Below are 21,145 nucleotides of genomic sequence, written 5' to 3'. Positions count from 1 at the left end.
TGCTGAACAGGAACAAGACTTGAAACCCTTATTAATTGAATATCAAGGAGTGTAACCTCAGCATGGATTATACCTCAACCAGAAGAAACCAGCAGAAATCGTCACCACTGGCCCGAGAAGTAAATCTGTGATGTTAGTCTTCACCTTGTTGGTCTATTTCTGCCGTTGACCAGGACTCACCAAGGGAAACGTTGGAGCACTTCCCTGCCTGCTCTCAGCTCCCTGGTTGAGCCACCCCAGAAGGAGGGAGGGATTCACAGTCTGTTAGTCCAGGTGGACTAGAGAAACAAATTCATACATACTCCTGTGTATACAAGATAGAGGGTTATACACAAAAGCAGTTGAATATTGAGAAAATGTCTCAACCCAGTCCAGATCAAGTCCATAATTCCAATACCAATTCATAAAGTCCTCTTCAGACTCACAAAACACATGCAATGACACCAAATGCAGGACAATCACAGGCCAGGGCGTAGAAAGTCTTTGGATCCCATGGTGTTGGAAGCATCTCAGCGCTGGTAAGGGTCTCATGTGGCTCATCCAGTTTGCAGGGCTACATCAGGGTAGGTCCCTGTGGCTTCTCCTCAGGGATGTCTCACAGGAAGTGAGCAGAGAGAGCAAGTGTGTCTTCCCTGCTTCCAAGGAGGAAATACAGGATTACCCAGAATCCTTGAGAAGGCCATGCCCACACAGAGGCCTCATTGGCTATAACCGGATTGACAGACTAGACTCCACCCCTTCACTCTTCCCTCAAGTCCCAAATGGACAGCAGACTATGTAACTACCACTTAGTCCAAAACTCAGGTTGAAATTTGGACTGTGTGACCTTGGAGAATTTATACAGTACTTAGAGTCTCAGCTTCCTTCTGTGAGAACCGGACTCCGTGTTTTGGAAATTCTTGGTACTTCGTTCTGATGTCTCAGAACTCAAGCTAAAAAGACCTAATGGTGGCAAGTCAGGTTTTCATTGTTTTACCTTAAAATACTTCAGTGAAAAAATCATTCCATATGTTTGTTCACTTCTGTTTCAGACGGGAAACTCTATGACGCATATGTCCTATACCCCAAGCCTCAGAGTGGAAGCCAGAGTCACAACTTGGACATGCTCGTGCTGACAATCCTGCCAGAGGTGTTGGAGAGGCAGTGTGGATATAAGTTATTTATATTCGGGAGGGATGAAGTTCCAGGACAAGGTATGGTTTAAGTGAGGTATAAAAACAACGGATGAATTTTAAAAAGGAAAGGCCTTCTCCCCACCCTTCTCATTACACACGGTGGGAGGTTGGCATACTCTCGCCTGGAAACCACAGGAAGTCTTTGACCACAGCCTCTCTGGCTACACCAGCCCCAACCCCACGTGCTTAGGCCAAGTTGCTTCTTTCCTCATGCCCATTCTTGCAACACAATGATGACTAGGATTCCTGGCTGAACTAACGTAACTCTGCTTTTGGAGAAAGAACAAGGTCAATCCATCCACATGCATGGGAGGCCAGTGGTATAGTTCTGGCCGGAAGCCAAGTGACCAGTCATTTCCCCTTATGTGATGAAGACTGACAACGGAGTGACTTCAGTTGGCTTGAGTATGGAAGTTAACTCATGTGTCAAGCTGATCCTGTAAACCTCGATCCCACCTGAGCCTCTTCCATCCAAATAAAAGAGAGTTTCTTTATTTGCTTGTCCCATTGAGTAGGGGATGGTGGCCTCATCTAGGAAATGGGGACAGGAATGCTTCCCTGCTCTGAGAGAGAGGATTAAATGCTGTAAACTTGCAAAAGGACCATGGTGGCACTTGACACATAGTTGACACTTAACCAATGAATTTTCTTTTGTCCTTTATACCCTCTTTCTTTAAAAGCCATGTGGCAAAATGACTGATGTCTCAAAAAAGACACCTCACTGCCCTCGAATCCATGCTGACTCAAATGATATCAAAAACGAGCACCCTTTGTTAGGCACAGGAAAGCCAAGATTACCGCTTTATAGCATTAGTGGTTGTGGTCATGGTTTCACTTGCTCAGTCCAGTTGCTCGGCCGTATCTTTAAGCCTATACCCTTGCAGAAGAAGATCACTAGGCCTATGCGGCAGCACATCGTTGTTGTATTTAGGTGCCATTGGGTCAATCCTGACTCTGTGATCCTATGCACAACTGAACAAAATCACGTCTGGTCCTGGGACAGCGTCTTCCTAATTGTTCCTGTGCCTGAGCCCAGTGATGCCGTCGCTGTATCAGTCCATCTTGCTGAGTTGTTGAGGGCCATCCTCTTTTTCATCTTCCCTCTGCTTTATCCAACACGATGTCTTCTCCAGGGATTGGTCTCTCCTGACAACATGTCCAAAGTGTGTAAGATGAAATCTTGCCATCCTTGCCTCTAAGGAGCATTCTGGCTGTACTTCCTCCAAGACAGATTTGTTTGTCCTTTTGGCAGTTCATGGTTCTTTCAATATTTTTCTCCAGCACCACAATTCAAGCGCATGGATTCTATTTCCATCTTCTCTATTGAATGCTCAACTTTCACATGCATATGAGGTGATTAAAAACACTATGGCTTGGGTCAGGCTCACTTTAGTCCTCAAAGTAACATCTTTGCTTTTCAACACTCTAAAGAAGTCTTGTGCCACAGATTTACCCCATGCAGTGCATCTTTGATCCTGTCTTGGCTGCTGCTTCGATGAGTATTGATTGTGGATCCAAACAAGACAAAAATCCTTCATAACTGCAATCTTCTCCCTGTTCTCTAGCCGAGTCATGGCCTATTCCAGGTCACTTGTTTGGAAATACATTGGATCCATAGTGACACAACTATGTCCATACCTTTGCAAATTTTAAATCTTCTTCCAGGAGATGTGAACATTTGATGTAGCATGTGTCATAAACATGTAGACAAGCCCTTGTTGGATAAACAGATTCACCCACTCCCCACATATGTACTGAGTACCTATTACATGCTCGGCACCAGCTGGGCACTCCAACCAGCGCTGTCAGCTCCCTTCCGACTCACAGCAATCCCACGTGCGGCCAGGCGATCCCTCCGTGCTCCATAGGGGGTCAGTGATTGATTCTGTGGGAGCAGAGTCGGGGACCTTTGTTTTTCCGGGGTCCCTTTCTGGTTACTCATTGAGGGCATTAGCCATTTGGGCACATAGGGACTCAATTCTAGGCACTAGAAGTATAAAAGTCAGCTACTCTTATGGAGACTAGTTTGTCCTTATATCCCATTACAGTATACAGAATAGCGTCTGTATACTTGGACATGTAACACATTCTCTGCTTTCCTCCCAAAGCAACCATTGGGGTATATTGTATGGTTTCATGATGAATCCTATGCCGCATGGCAATTTGACATGATGTAAACATGAGATAAAAGAGGAAAATATTAGATCAACACAACATTCAAGCCAACTATATTTTTTCTATCACGTCTAAATCTATTTTATTTTAAAAAGCATGTTCATCATGTAATATGTATATGCCAGACCTTCAGCTAGTCTGGGGCTAGAAAATTATTTATGATAAGATCTTTGTTTTGAGTAACTGACAGTTTGTGGGTCTAGGGGCGTGCAAAAGAGATATGGAAACAATGAACTCTAATAACATCTGACCTGTGACTATAGAAGCCTAATTCTGTAGAGGAATGTCAGGAAGGTTCCACAGAAGAGGTGACTTGTTCACACTGTGATTCATTCATTGCGGATTACATCATGTGTGAAGTCCATGGTCTTTTCTCAGTATCCCTTTCTGATGGTTATCATTGAGACCCAGGCTGCTGTAATCCTGAGCGCTTCTGAATCAGCTTTTCTTTCTTTCTGTTCAGCCGTGGCCAGTGTCATCGATGAGATGATTAAGCTGTGCAGGAGGTTGATCATCATTATAGTCCCTGAATCGCTGAGCTTCGGTCTCTTAAAGAACACTTCAGAAGAACAGATCACAGTCTACCAAGCCCTCGTCCAGGATGGAATGCAGGTCATCCTGATTGAACTGGAGACAATCAAGGACTACACGGACATGCCGGAGTCCATTAAGTACATCAGGCAGAAGCATGGGGCCATCCAGTGGAGTGGGAACTTCATGGCGGAACCTCAGTCTGCAAAGACCAAGTTCTGGAAAAAAGTGCGGTATCGCATGCCCGCGGCTAGGGCTCCTTCGTCTTCCTGCAGGACAGCTTCAGGGCGCATGTCTAGAAACTGAACAGTGGAGAAGAGGTCAACCAGAGGAACTGTTCTCCAGGGATGGTTGCCCCCGCCATGTGGGGCCTGAGATATAGTTTATTTGGGCGATCTGTCCCCTAAGATTGCTGTTATATGCGTGTGCAATTCATGGCTGTCATGTTGACTCTGACTTAAACAAAACCAAAGGAGACCTTTCCCAAGTGTATCAGGTCTTCCATTTGCACTTGGCTACTAACCAGCAGGTTGTTGCTTCAAACCCACCCAGTGGTGCTGTGGCCTGCTGCTGAAAGATCGCAGCCACTGGAAACCTTACAGAGCACAGTTCTACTCTGACACACATGTGACTGTCATGAGTCGGAATTGACACAAGGGTCCCTTGTGTACTGGTTCAGCACTGTGGGTGAATTGATTTCTTGGATCCTCATCCCCCTCTTTAAAGTCAGAAACTTCTCACCTTCCAGTATGTGTCTCAAAGTGTCTTTTTGTTTAGACGTATTTAAAGGCCTGTTACTAATGTCTTAATGTTAATAAATTATTTCAGCGCATTTTATTTCCTGTTTAAGTAAAATGTATCTTATGTCTTATAAGATAAGCCATTTCCTGTACTCAAGCGGAAGCTTGCAGTGCTCAGCTTTGAATCAGCACTCGTGCTGTTAGACCGATGAGTCGGCATTGACCCCATGGGGCAGCAGTGAGTCTGGTTTTGGGTTTTGAGTTGGTTGTCAGAACACATATTCTGACTAGGGACTTATAACACGCAGCTACCATGTTTTAAAAGATTGATAAGGCCTATCTTGTGTCCACAAAGTCCTGCCCCCCCTTTTTTTAAATCATTTAATTAGGGGCTCATACAACTCTTATCACAATCCATACATACATCAATTGTGTAAGACGCATTTGTACATTCATTGCCCTCATCATTCTCAAAACATTTCCTTTCCACTTAAGCCCCTGGCATCAGATCCTCATTTTTCCCCTTCCACCCCACTGCCCCCTCCCTCATGAGCCCGTGATAATTTATAAATTATTACTTTGTCATATCTTACCCTGTCCAATGTCTCCCTTCACCCACTTTTCTGTTGTCCATCCCCCAGGGAGGAGGTCACATACAGTTCTTTGTAATCGGTTCCCTCTTTCCAACCCATTCTCCCTCTACCCTCCCAGTATCACCACTTACACCGCTGGTCCTGACCAGTCCTGCCCCTTTTAACCGTAAACCCACTTAATAATTGATGAAAACCATGGATACTACTCTATAAAGTATACACACTCACAACATTTGAAGTATAATTTTTTAAATCATTTTATTGGGGGCTTGTACAACTCTTATCACAATCCATCCATCCATCCATTGTGTCAAGCACTTTTGTACATTTGTTTCCCTCATCATTCTCAAAACATTTGCTTTCTACTTGAGCCCTTGGAATCAGCTCCTCATTTTTCCCCTCCCTTCCCACTCCCCGCTCCCTCATGAACCCTTGATGATTTATAAATTATTATTATTTCGTCATATCTTACAACATCCGATGTCTCCCTTCACTTACTTCTCCGCTGTCTGTCCCCCAGGAAGGAGGTTCTGTGTAGACCTTGTAATCTGTTCCCCCTTTCTTCCTCACCTTCCCTCTACCCTCCCAGTATTGCTACTCTCACCACTGGTCCTGAGGGGTTCATCTGTCCTGGATTCCCTGTTTCCAGTTAATTTTAGGAAATCGTCAATCCTTTTTTTTTTAATTAACAAAATTTTATTAAAAGAGCATTTTATTGGGGGCTTTTACAGCTCTTCTAACAATCCATACATCAACTGTATCAAGCGTATTTGTATATATATTGCCATCATCATTTTCTAAACATTTACTTTCCACTGAGCCCTTGGTATCAGCTCCTCTTTTTACCCCCTCCCCTTCCCATCCTCATGACCCCTTGATAAATAATAAATTACTATTATTTTCGTAGCTTATACCAACCACTGTCTCCCCTCCCCCTGGTGCCAATCCTTTTCTAGCTGGTAAATTAAACCTATAGAAGGGGCATAGATCCAGGAGAGCGACTCTTGACTGAGGGGGTCTGGTCCTAGCGTTGTGCAGCGCTCTAAAGAGAGGCAGGTGCAGTGAGTCCTGCATGCTGGTGAGCCATCCAGAGTTTGCCCCAAAATTCTTTGGGAAGAAGACCCTCCTAATTTTAGTGGTGCGTCACCAATGCTCTAGCCAGGGCTCGGCCACCTGCCGCTCTTTTGGTGCATACAAGTGGCCCTGAAGGAAAATTGGAAAAAAATTAAAGGCTATTATTTAGCTAATGGTGCTTTCATTGGTTTGTAAAAATATATTTATGGCTCGTCAATTATTTTTAAATTGTTGTGAGGGACAGGATTGGCTCTTCTGTCTCAACAGTTTGCCGAGCCCTGCCTTTGACCGAAGCTCTCCAACTGGCCTTCCCTGGACAAGTTCCGGGTCCCCTGAGATGATGATCCGGGTGCATCACAGCCTTAGCCGTGGTCGGCTGGCCTCGCTGCACTTTCTTTCAAAGCGTGGCGTCCTGTGGGGGAGGCGTGGGCCCTCTTCCAATGAGGACACTGAAGTCACTCAATCAGGCACTCCGTCATCTGTGGCCGACCAGGGCGGGTACCGTGGGCTTCTCGTTGTTCGGTAGCTTTTTCCCCACAGCAAAGTCCTCTGAACCCCATCGTCCCCTGAGACCAGCTCTTTAGTGAAATCGAACGGAGGATGAGGTGAACATCGAGAAACGGGAAGCACGCAGTGACAGCTCCCCAGTGATGGCCCTGGTCAGGCACTTACATAGCGTTGTTTTGTTTCATCAGGACTTTGGCCCTCAGTGAACCAAACCATGGCATCTAAGTGCCGGTGGGTTTTAACATTCAGGACCAAGAATTTACTGAATGAGTTTTACATTTCTCTAGTAGAGAACACGCCTAACGTTGGGAGACTTTGCTGGGAAGAGACTGTAAGACAGCTCAAGCTTGAAGCCTTGGGTCCGACTGGATTTCTCCCATTGCTTAAGAGCTCCCTTAGGGAGTGTGGGGACCCAGACTGTGTGAGGTGCTTCAGAAGCTGAAAGACTTAGATCTAAACTCAACTCCTCCATCTACTCTCTGTGGAGCCTTTGAAGTGCCGTTCCACCTCCCTGAGTCCATTTCCACAGTTAGCAGGGGTGTGAACAGAAATGAGATGACAGTGTGAGGTATACCAGGGGCAGCTTGGACAGCCTTTACAAAGCCCTGGTCATAATACTTAAGGAAAAGGTTTAAATGCGGTCGATAAATCTCTTTCTTAATTTTATTATTATTTCTTCTTGAATTTTTTTTTAATTTACCACTATGTTTGACAAAATAATAGGGATATAGTCCAGAAGAAATACAAATAATGGCATCAATCTGGCTTTGCCATGGAAGTGTAGGTTGGCAGGTGATGAGTTAAAATATTTGTTTGTCTGCTGGAACGATGTCCCCATTTTCCAAGGAGAGGGTCAGGTATTCGATGGAGGAGAAGCTCCATGACAGCTGGCAGCCACCACCAACTCTTTCCTATTTGACCCGCTCAGCCTGAGGCAAAGGGAGGGTAGACGGGGTCTTACTCCAAGTCTTAGAGGTGGACCCCGCGCTCCTGGGATGCAGTGGTCTGCCTACCTGGAGGTGGGGGTAAGACAGGGATTAGGTTAGAGAGAAGGTGAAATAAAGGTTGTAAAACCACTTGAGTACCTCTGAGCTCACTTTCTTACAACTGTGTCAACCACAAAACTCACATCTTTGGGTGTCTTCCTTCAAGCACTGTGGGTCTGACCTTCAGAAAGACTTTGAGGAGATAGAATCATGTCGCATCAAAGGGCCCACAGGAGGAACAAATAAGATGAATCTATCTCTATCAAAGTGGGTGACACACTCTACAAAGCTATGCCCATCTTGTGGGAAGCAGTCTCTCAGTGCCTTGTAGTTCAATCAAGGCCACCTCTCCCCGCCACCCCCCCTCACCCTGCGCCACCGCCCCCCATCCCAGTGACTCATAGTGGCCTTCCTGCCCAGCCAAGTCCAGTTGACCTTTCCTCAGCACTTGATGCTCATTTTTGTCTGTCAACTCTCCTCCAACACAGGCTTGTTTGGTTGATTAGCCAGGGCTGAGTCTGGAAAAATAAGAGAGTGGAAAATTCCTCTCTGGCATGCTTCTTCTGGATAGAGGCTACTGGGTATATGACAACATCCAGAAAGGCCGACTGAGCTCCTGGACGTGATCTTGGTTCTTAGTACCGTAGAACCTACAGTCTGCGCTGCTGGGCGCCACACACAGCATCGCCTGTTGAATTTTCCTGGGGCCCCCGAAATATGAGGGATCTTGGTGCGTGTGGCCTCTTCCCCTCTCTCATGCACAGATACTTTGCAAGAAATCCTGCCCTTTGTCTTAAGAAAACTGTACCCTGATCCTCCCAGGAAGGAGCCTTGGTGGCACTGTCGTGAAGCCCACAATGGCTAACTGAAAGGGCAGTTCAAATCTCCCAGTTCTCCCTTGGCAGAAAGGCTGCAGTTCCTGTAAAGAACAGGCCTAGCATAGGCTAGGGGGCAGATTCACCCTGCCCTGTAAGGTCACGGTGAATCAACATTGACTTCGTGGCATGCAATAGGCCCAGATGGCCATGAATGAAGGTGTCCAATTGAAAAGGCAAATTCAGAACAGTAGCATCCATGATGCTTGCCCTTGGTGGTGGTTAGAGTTGATGTCAATTCCTGGATGGAGGTATGGACACAGCCCAATCTACTAACCAGGTGGAAATGACACCTCTTGGGGGGCAGGGGGGTGGGGGATGAGTTTTTGTATGAGAGAGGGACCCTGAGCCTAGCTGAGTGTTTTTACCCCTTCACCGTCTACATCTGGATCCTGCATCTGGTTTGTTGATCTGTCCTCTGCCGATCTCAAGAGCCTTTAATTCTGTACCCACCAGCCTGTGGCCTTCCTGCTTGGTCATCCTGCTGCATACACATCAGCTTCCACAGCTACACGAGCCTGGAAAAGCCTCTGCTTACATCTCACCCATGGACTTGAACTGAACTGCACTTAACTATGTCCACCACTGCGTGAGCCACTTCTTGATATAAATCTGTCTAGACACAGACACATCCAGGCATCATTGGTTTTGTTTCCTAACTGAACATCCCTCTAAATTCACCTCTTCTCCAAAGCTCTCTTCTTCGCAACTGCTTCCACTGCTTGACTTGGATGCTCACGTCAATTCCAACCCAGGGCAAAGACCAAACCATTTTGCTGAAAGAGAAGGGATAAGAGAAGAGAAATGGAGTCCACACAGAAACAGGATCAGACGACTTGGAGTACAAGATCAGGGGGTTCTTTTTAAATCATTTTATTAGGGGCTTATACAACTCAACACAATCCATACATACATCAATTGTGTAAAGCGCATTTGCACATTCATTGCCCTCATCATTCTCAAAACATTTCCTCTCCACCTAAGCCCCTGGCATCAGGTCCCCATTTCTCCCCTTCCTCCTCACTCCCCCCTCCCTCATGAGCCCTTGATAATTTATAAATTGTTATTTTGTCATATCTTGCCCTGTCCGACGTCTCCCTTCACCCACTTTTCGGTATCCATCCCCCAGGGAGGACGTCACATATAGTTCCTTTTAATCGGTTCCCTCTTTCCTACCCACTCTCCCTCTACCCTCCCAGTATCGCCACTCACACCACTGGTCCTGTAGGGATCATCCGCCCTGGATTCCCTGTATTTCCAGTACCCATCTGTACCAGTGTACATCCTCTGGTCTAGCCAGACTTGCAAGGTAGAATTTGTGTCATGATAGTGGGAGTAGGGAGGAAACATTTAGGAACTAGAGGAAAGTTGTATTTCTCATCATTGTTACATCACACCCTGACTGGCTCGTCTCCTCCCTGAGACCCCTCTGCAAGGGGATCTCCAGTGGCCTACTACTGGGTTTTGGGTCTCTACTCTGCACTCCGCCCATCATTCACTATGGTAAGATTTTTTGTTCTGATGATGCCTTATACCTGATTCCCTTCGACACCTCGTGGTTGCATAGGCTGGGGTGCTTCTTCCATGTGGGCTTTGTTGCTTCTGAGTTTGATGGCCGCTTGTTTACCTTCAAGACTTTAAGACCCCAGACGCTATACTTTTTGATAGCCGGGCACCATCAGCTTTCTTCGCCACATTTGCTTATGCACCCATTTGTCTTCAGTGATCTGTTCGACAAGACATGATCACACAGGCTGATATGTTCTTCCATGTGGGCTTTGTTTCTTCTGAGCTAGATGGCCGCTTCTTTACCTTCAAGCTTTTAAGACCCCAGATGCTATATCTTTTGATAACCGGGCACCATCAGCTTTCTTCACCACATTTGCTTATTCACCTGCTTTGATCAGGGGGTTCTTGTCTGCTTCATGCTTTATTTATCCTTCACTCCCCAAGTCCACCCCAAACTCAACCAAACTCACTGCCACCCATGCCATGCTGACTCATCGCACCCCCTCTAGCCCTTGCTCCTCCTTTTTTCCCCTTCCTTCTGTTTGTTTTGCCATTAAGCATTATTGTCTTCCTTCCCCTCCCCAACCACTGGCACCACCACTCCAGTTGGTATCATTCTGGTACCATAGGCCAGGGTACAGCTGCCCCTGTGAGTTTCTGAGACTATAACTCTTTATGAGAGTAGAAAGCTTACCCTCAGAGAGGCTAGTGGTTTTGAACTGGTGACTGTATAGTTAGTAACCGAACCCATAACCACGAACAAGCAGGTCTCCTTTCCATGGCCACAGAGGGCAGAGAACATGTTTTATCCTGATGCAGGTTCAAGAGACTGGACTTCAAATGAGACATGTATGCACTTTCACGCTTGACTGAGACCTGCTTCACTGGACCCTATTCCTATTTCAGGAGCTTGCTTTTGTATGCTATGGGCTGCTTGTCCTACAGGTTGCTTATTCTCTGCAGTGGAATAGGACAAGGGTGGGGATGTGGGAGCATCACAGTTTCCCTCGATGCATATGGGCTGAGGGAGGACCATTGAACCACTCTCGCCTATTTGCAGTACCTGTATCTACTGCTGCATTTGATGGGTCCACGTCATCCCTGAGCTTCAGTCCTAGGGAGGCCTGGGGACCACAGTTCAGCATCCTGATGGGCCTGTGCTCATCGCATCCCCTCTAGCCCTTGCTCTGCCATCCCCTCCCCCTGTCCTTCTGTTTATTTTGTCATCAAGCATTATTGTCTTCCTTCCCCTCCCCAACTACTGGTACCACCACTCCAGTTGGTCTCATTCTGAGGAATGGAAATATTTAGAAGTGGCTCAAGCGGGCACTGGACTTTTTAAAATTCAATCTATCGATACTGTGTGTCCAGTCTGCAGGCCTCTTCTCAACCCAGACTGAACTCTGGGCCTGTCAGAGTCTGGAGGAAGCACTGTGGTTTTCAGGCTTTGGGTGAAGGCTAGCACCCACTCCCAATGAAAGGCTTCCATACTTTAAAATTGCACCCCACAGGAAAGAAGACATTTCTATTGTCACTCCGTCCGGGGGGGTGGACAACATGCTTGGTAAAGTAGAGGGGTGTGAAAAAGAGGAAAACCCCCAAGGAGATGGATCGACAACGTGGCTACTGCAGTGAGAGCAAGCACAGGAACAATTGTGAGGATGGCATAGGCCTGAGCAGTGTTTTGTTCAGTTGTGTATAAGGTTGCTGTGGACTAGAGCCAACTCAATGATACTTAACAACAAGAAATGCACACATATGATCCACCTAAAGGTAGGTGGTTCAAATACACCCAGCAGGTACCTTGGAAAAAAGGTCTGGCAATTTGCTTCCATAAATATTATAGCCAAGAAAATCCTATAGAGTCATTTTATTCTGCATGCGTCGGGTGGTCATGAGTTGGAATAGACTTGATGGCAATTAAATACACACATGCATAATTTAATATATATTTAAATTATTTTAATCCTCTCTCTATGTATCCATTCTCTCTCTCTACATATCTAAGAGGGAGAGAATGAAACAATATACATTCAGAGTGAAAATTATTATTTTCTGTTTTGTTTATTCTATCCCATTTTATTCTGTTTTAATTTTTTTTAATACTGTCCACTGTCCCCTAATTTGTCTTAATGACAAACTCAAGGTTTTCCAGTGAAATTTTGTGTTAGATTGGGTTGACTAGAGAAATTCACTGACACTCATAAATGTGCAAGGGTGAATTTTATATCAAGAAGTAATTATGCATCAATAACCACCCAGGCCAGATCATGTCCATAAATTCAATATTAGCCCACCTGTCTGATATTAGCCCATGAATTTCTTTTCAGACTCCCGCAGTACATGCAATGATGCTGAATGTAGGAAGACCCCAGGCTGGTGGGTGGAAAGTCTTGGGCATGCAATGGTAGTGGACGCATCTCCAGGGCTTTGGCTGCCATCAGCATGGCTCCAGGTGGTGTGTCAACAGGAATCTGTAGCAGACAGAGAGTGTCCACCTCCAGGGAGAAAGAGAGGATGTTCCCAGAATCCTCATGATTGGGCCACGCCCACAAGGAGACATCTTCAGGCTGACTTGACAGGCGAGACTCCGCCCCTTCATTCTTTTATCAAGTTGACATGAAATTGTGTAACGACCACACATTTGGAAAACACAGCTCCAGCTTCACCTACTGGATCATGTGATTTGCTTTCGCCAATCAAGTGATCATGTGGCTTTAAGTTCTTCTGACAATTGTTCCAGTCCAAAGCTTAAAGTGAACCTGAGATCCTACCCATGGCAAAGAGCGTTCTCGAGAAGAAAAGAGCGCTCCGCGAGTGAAGAATCTTGAAGGAGAGGAAAGCATTTCCTTTTGGGGGACCAGGAATGTCCGCTCTTTCACTTGGCAAAAAAGACTTCTCAGAAGTCAGCCGACGGTGCCAACGTGCCCTCTAGCGGCGGCTTGGGAATCGTCATCTCACCGGCTCACACTCCTGCTTCCTCACCTGTGGAGGCTGGGAGACTGGGACCCTCCAACGCCGGAGCTGTTCTCCAGGGGCAGGCAGGCAGGCAGCAGAGCCATCCTCGCAGTGTGCGTGCGGTGGTCGCCAACATATGTGCAAATTGGGCAGGGACTACGGAAGACCGAGAAGAATCGATGTATTTGAATTGTGGTGCTGGAGAAGAATATTGAAAGTACCACGACCTGCCCAAGGAACAAATCAATCTGTCATGGAAGATTACGGCGAGTGCTCCTTCGAGGCATGGATGGTGAGACAACATACTTAGGACATAGTGTCCGGAGACACCAGTCCCTGGAGAAGGACATCATGCGTGGCAGAGCGGCAGCAAACAAGGGGAAGGGCCTCAAGGAGATGGATCGACCGTGGCTGCAACCGTGAGATCAAGTATAGGAACGGGTGGGGATGGCGCCGGCCGGCAGCAGTTCTCTCTATCGTGCATCATATCGGCATGGGTCGCGACCGACCTCACAACAAGGCATCCTGCTTCTTCTTAGGCTGTGGGAAATGTTGAGAAGGCGGCATCTTCGAAAGTTGTCCCTCTGTTGCTGCCCCTGGGGCTTCCAAGATCGCAGAACGTAGCCAGGAGGCCTGAGTTTGGACTGAGCATGAGCGGGCACCCCTTCTTTTTCGCATCAAGAGAGAACCCTGGGCATCGCGGTTTCAACTTCAACTCCAAGTCCACCCCTTACTGAGAACATTCGCTAAACTGCTGTTCACTTCACCCCTCAGGCCAGTCCTTGAAGTGCTGATTCACGTTTCTTCAACCGTAAGGGTAACTTATTTGCAAAATACTCGTCACCTACCGACATCTGAATAAACATTTACTCAGTATTATTTTATTATAATACCAAGTATAATCATTACAATGATTACTATGGCTATTATTTTGCATGCGTTACTTGCATGGCTGCATTAATGGGGGTCATTTTGACGGGAGACCATAACTGAGTATTGACAATATGTCATGTTCTTCTTTGCATGGACTAATTCCTTACAAGGTCTTTAAGAGATCTGGCTTTGCAGGAGACGGAAGGGAGGCCTGGAATCACATTTGAGGAGGCTTGGGGAAGGTGCCCTGGTGGTCCGCGGGGGTAGGGATCAGACTATGAGCTCCACACTGCAGATCCGGCAGATGCTCCCTGGTCCCACGAAGAGTTACAGTCGGAGAAACCCTGGATGAGATCTCGGCTTTGGAATTGACTCAATAGTATTGACTCAATAGTTGGTTCTTTGAGTTAGAGAATTTGGGTTGAAACTCTCTAATACAGTGTTCCATAGGTAGATAGATGTTCACTTGATAGGACAATTATAAGAATTAAATGCTATACGTTAAAAAAACCTCAAAGTTTAGACAAAAATGTTTCTTAATATGACTATCAATATGACCCTCTGCAATATGACCCAATATGTCACCATATGTAAATAAATGAACATATATAATGGCTTCCCTTTAAGAAAGTTTCTATTATATTAAGAAAATATGTATAAGCTCATGAATGTAGAAAATGATTACCTTCTTGCCTTTTTAAACAGAACAATATATTTCGTAAAGGGCTCCTGGAAAGAGTGACTCTCAAGCAAATTTCATCTGAACTAATAAAAGGACACAAGACTAAAAAGCTATTAGAAAAGATAGAGGATGGTAGACGGAATCACCGCCAAAGGGGAAGAAAGAGTGATGTCTTCTATCACCTATGGGTGATAGGTCCCACATCCCTATGCAAAGGGAAAAATTGTCGAATGTACTGGAAAACATGTGTCAGGAAGTATGACATCCTCCATGCTTACTAGAAAAAGGGCCAACGGCTTTGAGCAGGGTATTTAGAAAATCGTGACTTACTCACATAAGTGCTTATTCAACGGAAAAAAGTATAAACATCACAAGTCATCTAGCAGCGTGACCAGTTCAGTTGTTCCTGGGAACGCGGTGAGTTAGAAATGGCTTGAAGGCACCTAGCAGGGTAGCAGCAGCACCACCACCACCGAGTCAGGCTCTACACCAACCTCTTATAGCACCTCATTTAATACTCTCTTTTTTCATATATATATATATGAATGGATATATATATATCCATTTTAAAAATGAAGAAATTAATGGTGCAAGAGCTTAGGTAACTTAAGAAATGGTCCAAGGGGATCTTATCACTGATTGGCTGGGTCAGGATCGTGGAACCTGACAATATGAGTTTATAAGTAGGTTCATGTTAACATGGGTGTGTTTCTGAAAGAGTCCTAATATTTTAGAGGTCATAGATGGAAGGTTTTACAAATGAAATGTTCTGATGTCTGAGATGTACTTTCAAATAATTCAATCAGGGCAGAGGCAGAGACTTTTTTTTGTAGAGTCTTCAAAATTTCTTGGGGGAAAAAAAAGGCTAATGAAAAATATTAAGGGAAAATGTTAACAATAAGACTGTAGGGGAAAGGAGCAGTTAGTCTGGAGAGCAGAATGAAGCTAAAGAGGGCTAGGTTTTTTTTTCCCCACTTTCAAAACATAAACAACTTTTTCTTTTCCCTTTCTTTTCTCATTTAAAATAATTCACAAAATCACAAAGTTGAAGGAATATCTATTTTCCTTTGGGTATTGGTATGGATATTTAAATATATCTGATCTTGGAATATAAAAATGGTCCCTCTGATTTATATACAGCAGAACCCTGGTAATCGACTGCATTAGTACTTGACATAATCAAATTTCAACAAGAAATGTCGAGAACATTTTGCATCGGAGCTCAAACAAAACATCAGAATCCGACCCACCACAAGTGATTTTTGTGAACAAAAGCAGTTCATGTTTCGGTCTCTCGCTGTTAGTTGGCGTTGCTAGTATGCGTTGTTTAAACCTTTTGTGGCTGTGTTCCAAGCGTTTTGCTATAATTTTCTTAGTTTTTGTGGCTTTTTGTACTGTTTTTAGACCAAAAAACCTCCAAAAAACCATAGGTCCCAAGAAAGAGCTTCTTGAAAAGAATCATCATGATAAGGAACTGATGAACTGTATTATCGCTATTGTTGATGATAATTTAGTAAACCCTTTTAGAAAATAGCTAAGGAAATGCCAAACTACGGATCACATTAGACAATTAGACAGATTTTCTTGTTAGAGAAAGCCAGCCAGTTCCTAGTGAAGAAATGCAAAAAAAAAAAAGGGGGGGGGGGAGAACCTCCTGAAAAGCAGCTATCAGTTGATTTTACGGAAGGGGAGTCCCCTTCGAAACATTGACTCTCTCCATCCCTCCTCTCCATCTCCGGGCCCACAGATCCAGATCCTCATCAATATCAAGGCATGGACCATACTATAGTTGTTGAACACTTTTTTAATGTTGTGTTTCTTATTTAATTTATATGATTTAAGTCTGAACTTATTTATTTTGAAATTTCTGTGTAATGTTTTGTATACAATGGCAAGTTTAGGGTAAACACTTGGTGGTTGAGAATGGATTAATCCATTTTCAGTTATTTCTTATGGGAAAAATTGATTTGGAACTTAACTGCGTCACATCTCAATGCTCCTTCTAGAAGGGAGTAGCGTCAAGGTCTGGGGTACTACTGTCTACATAAAATAGTCATCTAGCAATATGCCAATGTAGTGTGGTCATCATCGCAAATCACGCGACATAGACGCACATCATTTGTAGTGGTTGCATACATTCCTTTATGAGTCATAAGGCAATCCACTTAGTTACACCTTGATGTACTGACCGTTAGGTCGCTTCTAGTTTGTTGCTTTGAGAAACACATAGCCTCAGACATCCTGCCTTGGATAAATTACTGAAAGTAGAACTTCCAGGTTAGGACATTGGATGCCTGCTTCCAAATCCCCTTGGAGAAAACTTGCACCAATCTGCGACTCTGTCATCCATATTGGCTTCACGTTCATGAAAGTGACATGTTCCAGGGTGACCAGGAAAGAATTGGGGGCTGATGTTTCTGTTTTGATAGTGATAGGGAGAAATGTCTTGCTTTATGTTCTTGTTTGAGTTTCAAAAATGATCAAGTGACGCAGAAGGGAGATGGAATGTTTTCATCTCGAAAGACCTAGGGATGCAGCTCTTGGACACAGTAAGCAAGGTAAACGCAGGCTTGCTTGGTCTTCCTTACTAATCTGTTCAGTACAAATTAGCAAGTAAGCCCACCTTTAACTGACTGACTTCCAAAGGTGTCCCTGTCAGGGATGGGACATTTGAAACGAGGCTTTGATCTTGTAGCGGTGTTGAGAGTTGGGAGAGCTGTGGAGCTGGGAGAGAGGCAGATGGTAGCTATCTCTAGGAAGCAGAGTCTTTGGTGTGAAAATAGCATGAAATTGTCCACGACAGATGAACAAATAAGCACTCCACCCGGGGAGCAGGGTGAGGTTACATAATTATCATATGGGATCCCATGTCTTGCCTGTTTATCAGGTTTTACATGATCTGCAGCTGGTGACTCATGACAAGGCATGTTCTCAGTCACACTTACTCATGGTCTTCAGGACACTCCTGTGGATTAGTGCTGTGTGGCTGCTTTCATCCAGCTGGATGAATCATAAGACACGTCAGTGGCCATAACATGGGGGTGAGGAGGGAAGCCCAAGGTTCCAAACAGAAAAGGAGAAACACCTACCTTTTCCCAGTCATCACTCTGGTAACGCATGCTCCTTAAACGACACAGCAACACAAACGCGGTGGACACTCTTAGTCGTTCCCCACGTCAACCATAGAAGGCCAACACCTACTGTATCTGGCGGGAGCCCCAGTGGCGTAGTGGTTATGAGTTGGACTGTGATCCACATGACTGGCAGTTTGAAACCACTGGCAGCTCCAAGAGGAAATGTCTGGGCTTTCTATTCCCATAAACTCGGAAACCCAGAGGGACTCACTATGAGTCAGCATTGACTAGAAGCCAATGAGCTTGAGTTGGGTTTTGTATTGGTGGCCCTCTGTGGAAGATTTAATTGGAGGACGTAAAGAGAGTGGAGGGCCTGCGCTTGAGTTCAGGAAATGTAAATATAAAGATTCCTCTCTGTAAAGAGGTTGAGATCCCTTACAACGAAGAACGTTTGGGATTTCAGGGTGTTTCTGATCTTGCTTTGATATCATCCTCTGGAGAACTTTCTAAAACATGCTTTGGACTTAGTAAGGTTCTCCATATGTACTGGTTATCCTACCCAAGCGAACTCTACTGGGGGAGGGGAAAGGTGGGTGGTCCCAGACAACTTACTCCTGGCCCTCAGGCTTGAATGTCTGTTCCCACCTCAGTTTCCCAACTTTTCTATTTCAGGTAAAAACCGTTGCCTCTCTGAGTCCCGCACACCTTTTCCGACTGTTGCTAGGTCACATTGAGTCCGCTCTGGCTCAGCGTGATGTCCTCTGAGTAACAGAGCAAAACCCGTGTGCACCATTGTTCTTATGTTTGAACCCACTGCGGCAGCCACTGGGTCAGTCCATCTCACCAAAGGCTTCCCTCTCTGCTTTACAAAACATCTCCTTCTCCAGGGGCAGGTCTCTCCTGACAACATGTGCAAATGATGTGAACCCAAGTCCCGTGCTTTCCGCAAAGGCACATTCTGCCCTTGATGTTCTTCCAAGACAGATGTGCTGATTCTGTGGGCAGTCCCTGGAACTTTCAATAGTCTTCCCCAGCACCGCACTTCAAATGCCTCCCTTCTTCTTTGGTCTTCCTTATTTAATGTCCAACTTTCACATGCACATGAGGCCATTGAAAATACCATGGCTTAGGTCAGGCGCACCTCACTCCTCCAAATAATGTGCTTGCCTTTCAAAATTGTAGAGAGTCCTTGTGCAGAAGATTTACCCAATTCAATGGTCAAAGGAATGAGTAACCAGATAGAGTCCGTTTTATTCTGTGTGAAAACAAAGTGTCCCTTTCTCTCACCTCTGACAATAGCCAGTAAGGCTGAAACCAGCCCTTTCTTGATCCAGCCCAGAAGAGCCCTCAGCAAGCCCTGGCCCCTCAGCGGCCCTCAGTAGGAGTCTGCTGAAAGAAGGAATGGATGACTGAATGAAGACTGTGAATATAGGGGTGCGATAGGTGCTTTTCAACTTGGCTAGGCCACGCTTCTCGCATGGTGTGAGCTAAAATAATGTAATCAACTTCATGATGGGATCTTCTGCTAGCAGCCCAGAATAAGGCGGTGCACTGCGCTCTAATCTGGTCACAGGCTTGCTACAATTGATGTTTCATCGAGAGAGTGGCTGCTCTTCATATAGGTGGACACTACAGGGAAGATGGCTCATTTCTTCTTGCTGATCCAGATGTAGCATCTGACTTGGGGGCCATATGGTCTGCCGCTGACCTTTCCCGCTTTGCCGCCAAGAGTCTGACTCGCTGACCTGGGATTCATCTACCTCTGCACTAGCCTGGGATCTTCCTACTTCCAGGCTCATCTTCCTGCTTCCGGTTCCTTGGGCTTGGCAGCTGAGTGAGTCAATAAAACCTTTGACTCATGGAATTGAAAGTCACATCTGACCCACAGACTTGAACTAGGCTGGGCTCAGCCATTTCTACAACGGTGTGAGTTGCTTTCTTGATCTAATATTCTTTCTTTTGCATCACTCACTGGTTTTGTTTCTGTAGAAGCAAACTCAGCCAAACACAAGAGGTGACAGTGTGATTGCCTCAGAGTCTTTCCTCTGCTCATTTCCCCCTCCCCTGTCCAAATTTGATTTGGAAATCACATCATGTCTTCCAAGCAAAGTAAACACATTACTACTTGAATGTATTCCCATAGTCTGAGTTTGGGGGGTTGAAGGTCAATAGTACACAGGGGGAAGTGTCTGCCCAGTTGCTGCAACACCTGATCTGTCTTCAGTCCTATGCCTCGTGTAGCATCCATGAGTGTGTGTGCAGCCTGGCGGGGGCAGAGGCTCCTCCTGGGACCGTGTTTGTCCCACATCTCAAAGGTGTGATTTGAGCAAGGTATTTTGAAGGGTATGCTGTATCTGGGTTCCTGGAAAGCCCACATCTGGTGAAATGGTGGCCAGGGACATTACAGGATCCATGTCTCACCCCTGCTGCTCCTTCTCCTCTGGTCTCATGTTTTAAACTCAAGGAAAAGACTCGTCCTAGAGACATTTCAGCAAGGGATGGGAGAGCACGATGGGTTCCATCAGCAATGCCAGGAAAAATGCCTCCACATGGTCTTTCCTAAGTTTCTTCTCTTCTACCACTCACTCACTCTGCAAATGAGACTCCTCTGTGGATCAACAATGGCAAACACAGAGCAGTCTCTGCCTCCAGGGCTCACAACCTCTAGTAGAGGGATGGACTAGCACCAAGGGAGGGGTGTACTGATGGGAGCAGAGGAAATCTAGAGCAAAAGAACCGAGATATCAGGAAATTATAGAAGAGGAAATAATTTGATCTGAAATAGATAGGTAGTTCATGATGGTTTCAAATGGCTAAGACACTCACTTGCAAGCTGAAAGGCTGGCTGTTTGAGTTCACCCAGTGGCACCTTGGAAGGAAGGTTGGATACATCGGTCACAGAAAACCGATGAAGCACAGTTCTACTCTGACGCATATCCTGATACCCATATGTGGAATGGACTTGATGGCAAATCCTACGGGATATATTTTATACGGTAATCTAGCAAATCCCTGAGGGGTGTGCTCACAATTCTTATTCATTATCCAAATGGGACTGCTATATGTGAGTATGCCCAAGTCAAACAGCTGCTTTGTTGTGATGGAGAGGCCCCAGATTGTGGGCCCCACTATGGTCAGAGCAGAGTCTAGGGAAGAGCTGCCACCTGGAGTGGGTGGGTTTGAATGAAATCCAAAGGCAAATGCAGAAGTGTTGAAAATGTCTTGCCTTTAACGAAACACCATGAGGGAAGGAGGGCCTGGGACTCCAGGCTTGCGGCACAGCTAAGCCCATTGGCACAACGTTCTTCACAAAGACCATGTTCCAAGCCCTCCTTTGGTGAGCAGTCACTGGAGACTGGAGGCTAGACGTGGCCTTCTTTTTTCAAAAGTTTG

The 21,145-nt window shown here is 45.5% G+C and overlaps 1 protein-coding gene across 1 annotated transcript in view; it reads left to right on the top strand.

The window, feature by feature from the left end:
• Positions 1-4,704, top strand: part of IL1RL2 (interleukin 1 receptor like 2) — a 58,208-nt gene extending 53,504 nt beyond the window's left edge. Inside the window, exons 9-10 of the mRNA XM_045283948.1 lie at positions 1,032-1,193; positions 3,814-4,704. Of these exons, the coding sequence (XP_045139883.1) occupies positions 1,032-1,193; positions 3,814-4,187 (536 nt within the window). The 3' untranslated portion in view covers positions 4,188-4,704. The remainder of the gene's footprint in view (positions 1-1,031; positions 1,194-3,813) is intronic.
• Positions 4,705-21,145: the final 16,441 nt, after the last annotated feature.

This window comes from Echinops telfairi, unplaced genomic scaffold, assembly GCF_000313985.2.
Source record: "Echinops telfairi isolate 266 unplaced genomic scaffold, ASM31398v2 ScPeMD7_7467;HRSCAF=8505_1, whole genome shotgun sequence".
NCBI classification, from domain to species: domain Eukaryota; kingdom Metazoa; phylum Chordata; class Mammalia; order Afrosoricida; family Tenrecidae; genus Echinops; species Echinops telfairi.
This window is presented reverse-complemented; position numbering and strand designations above follow the sequence as displayed.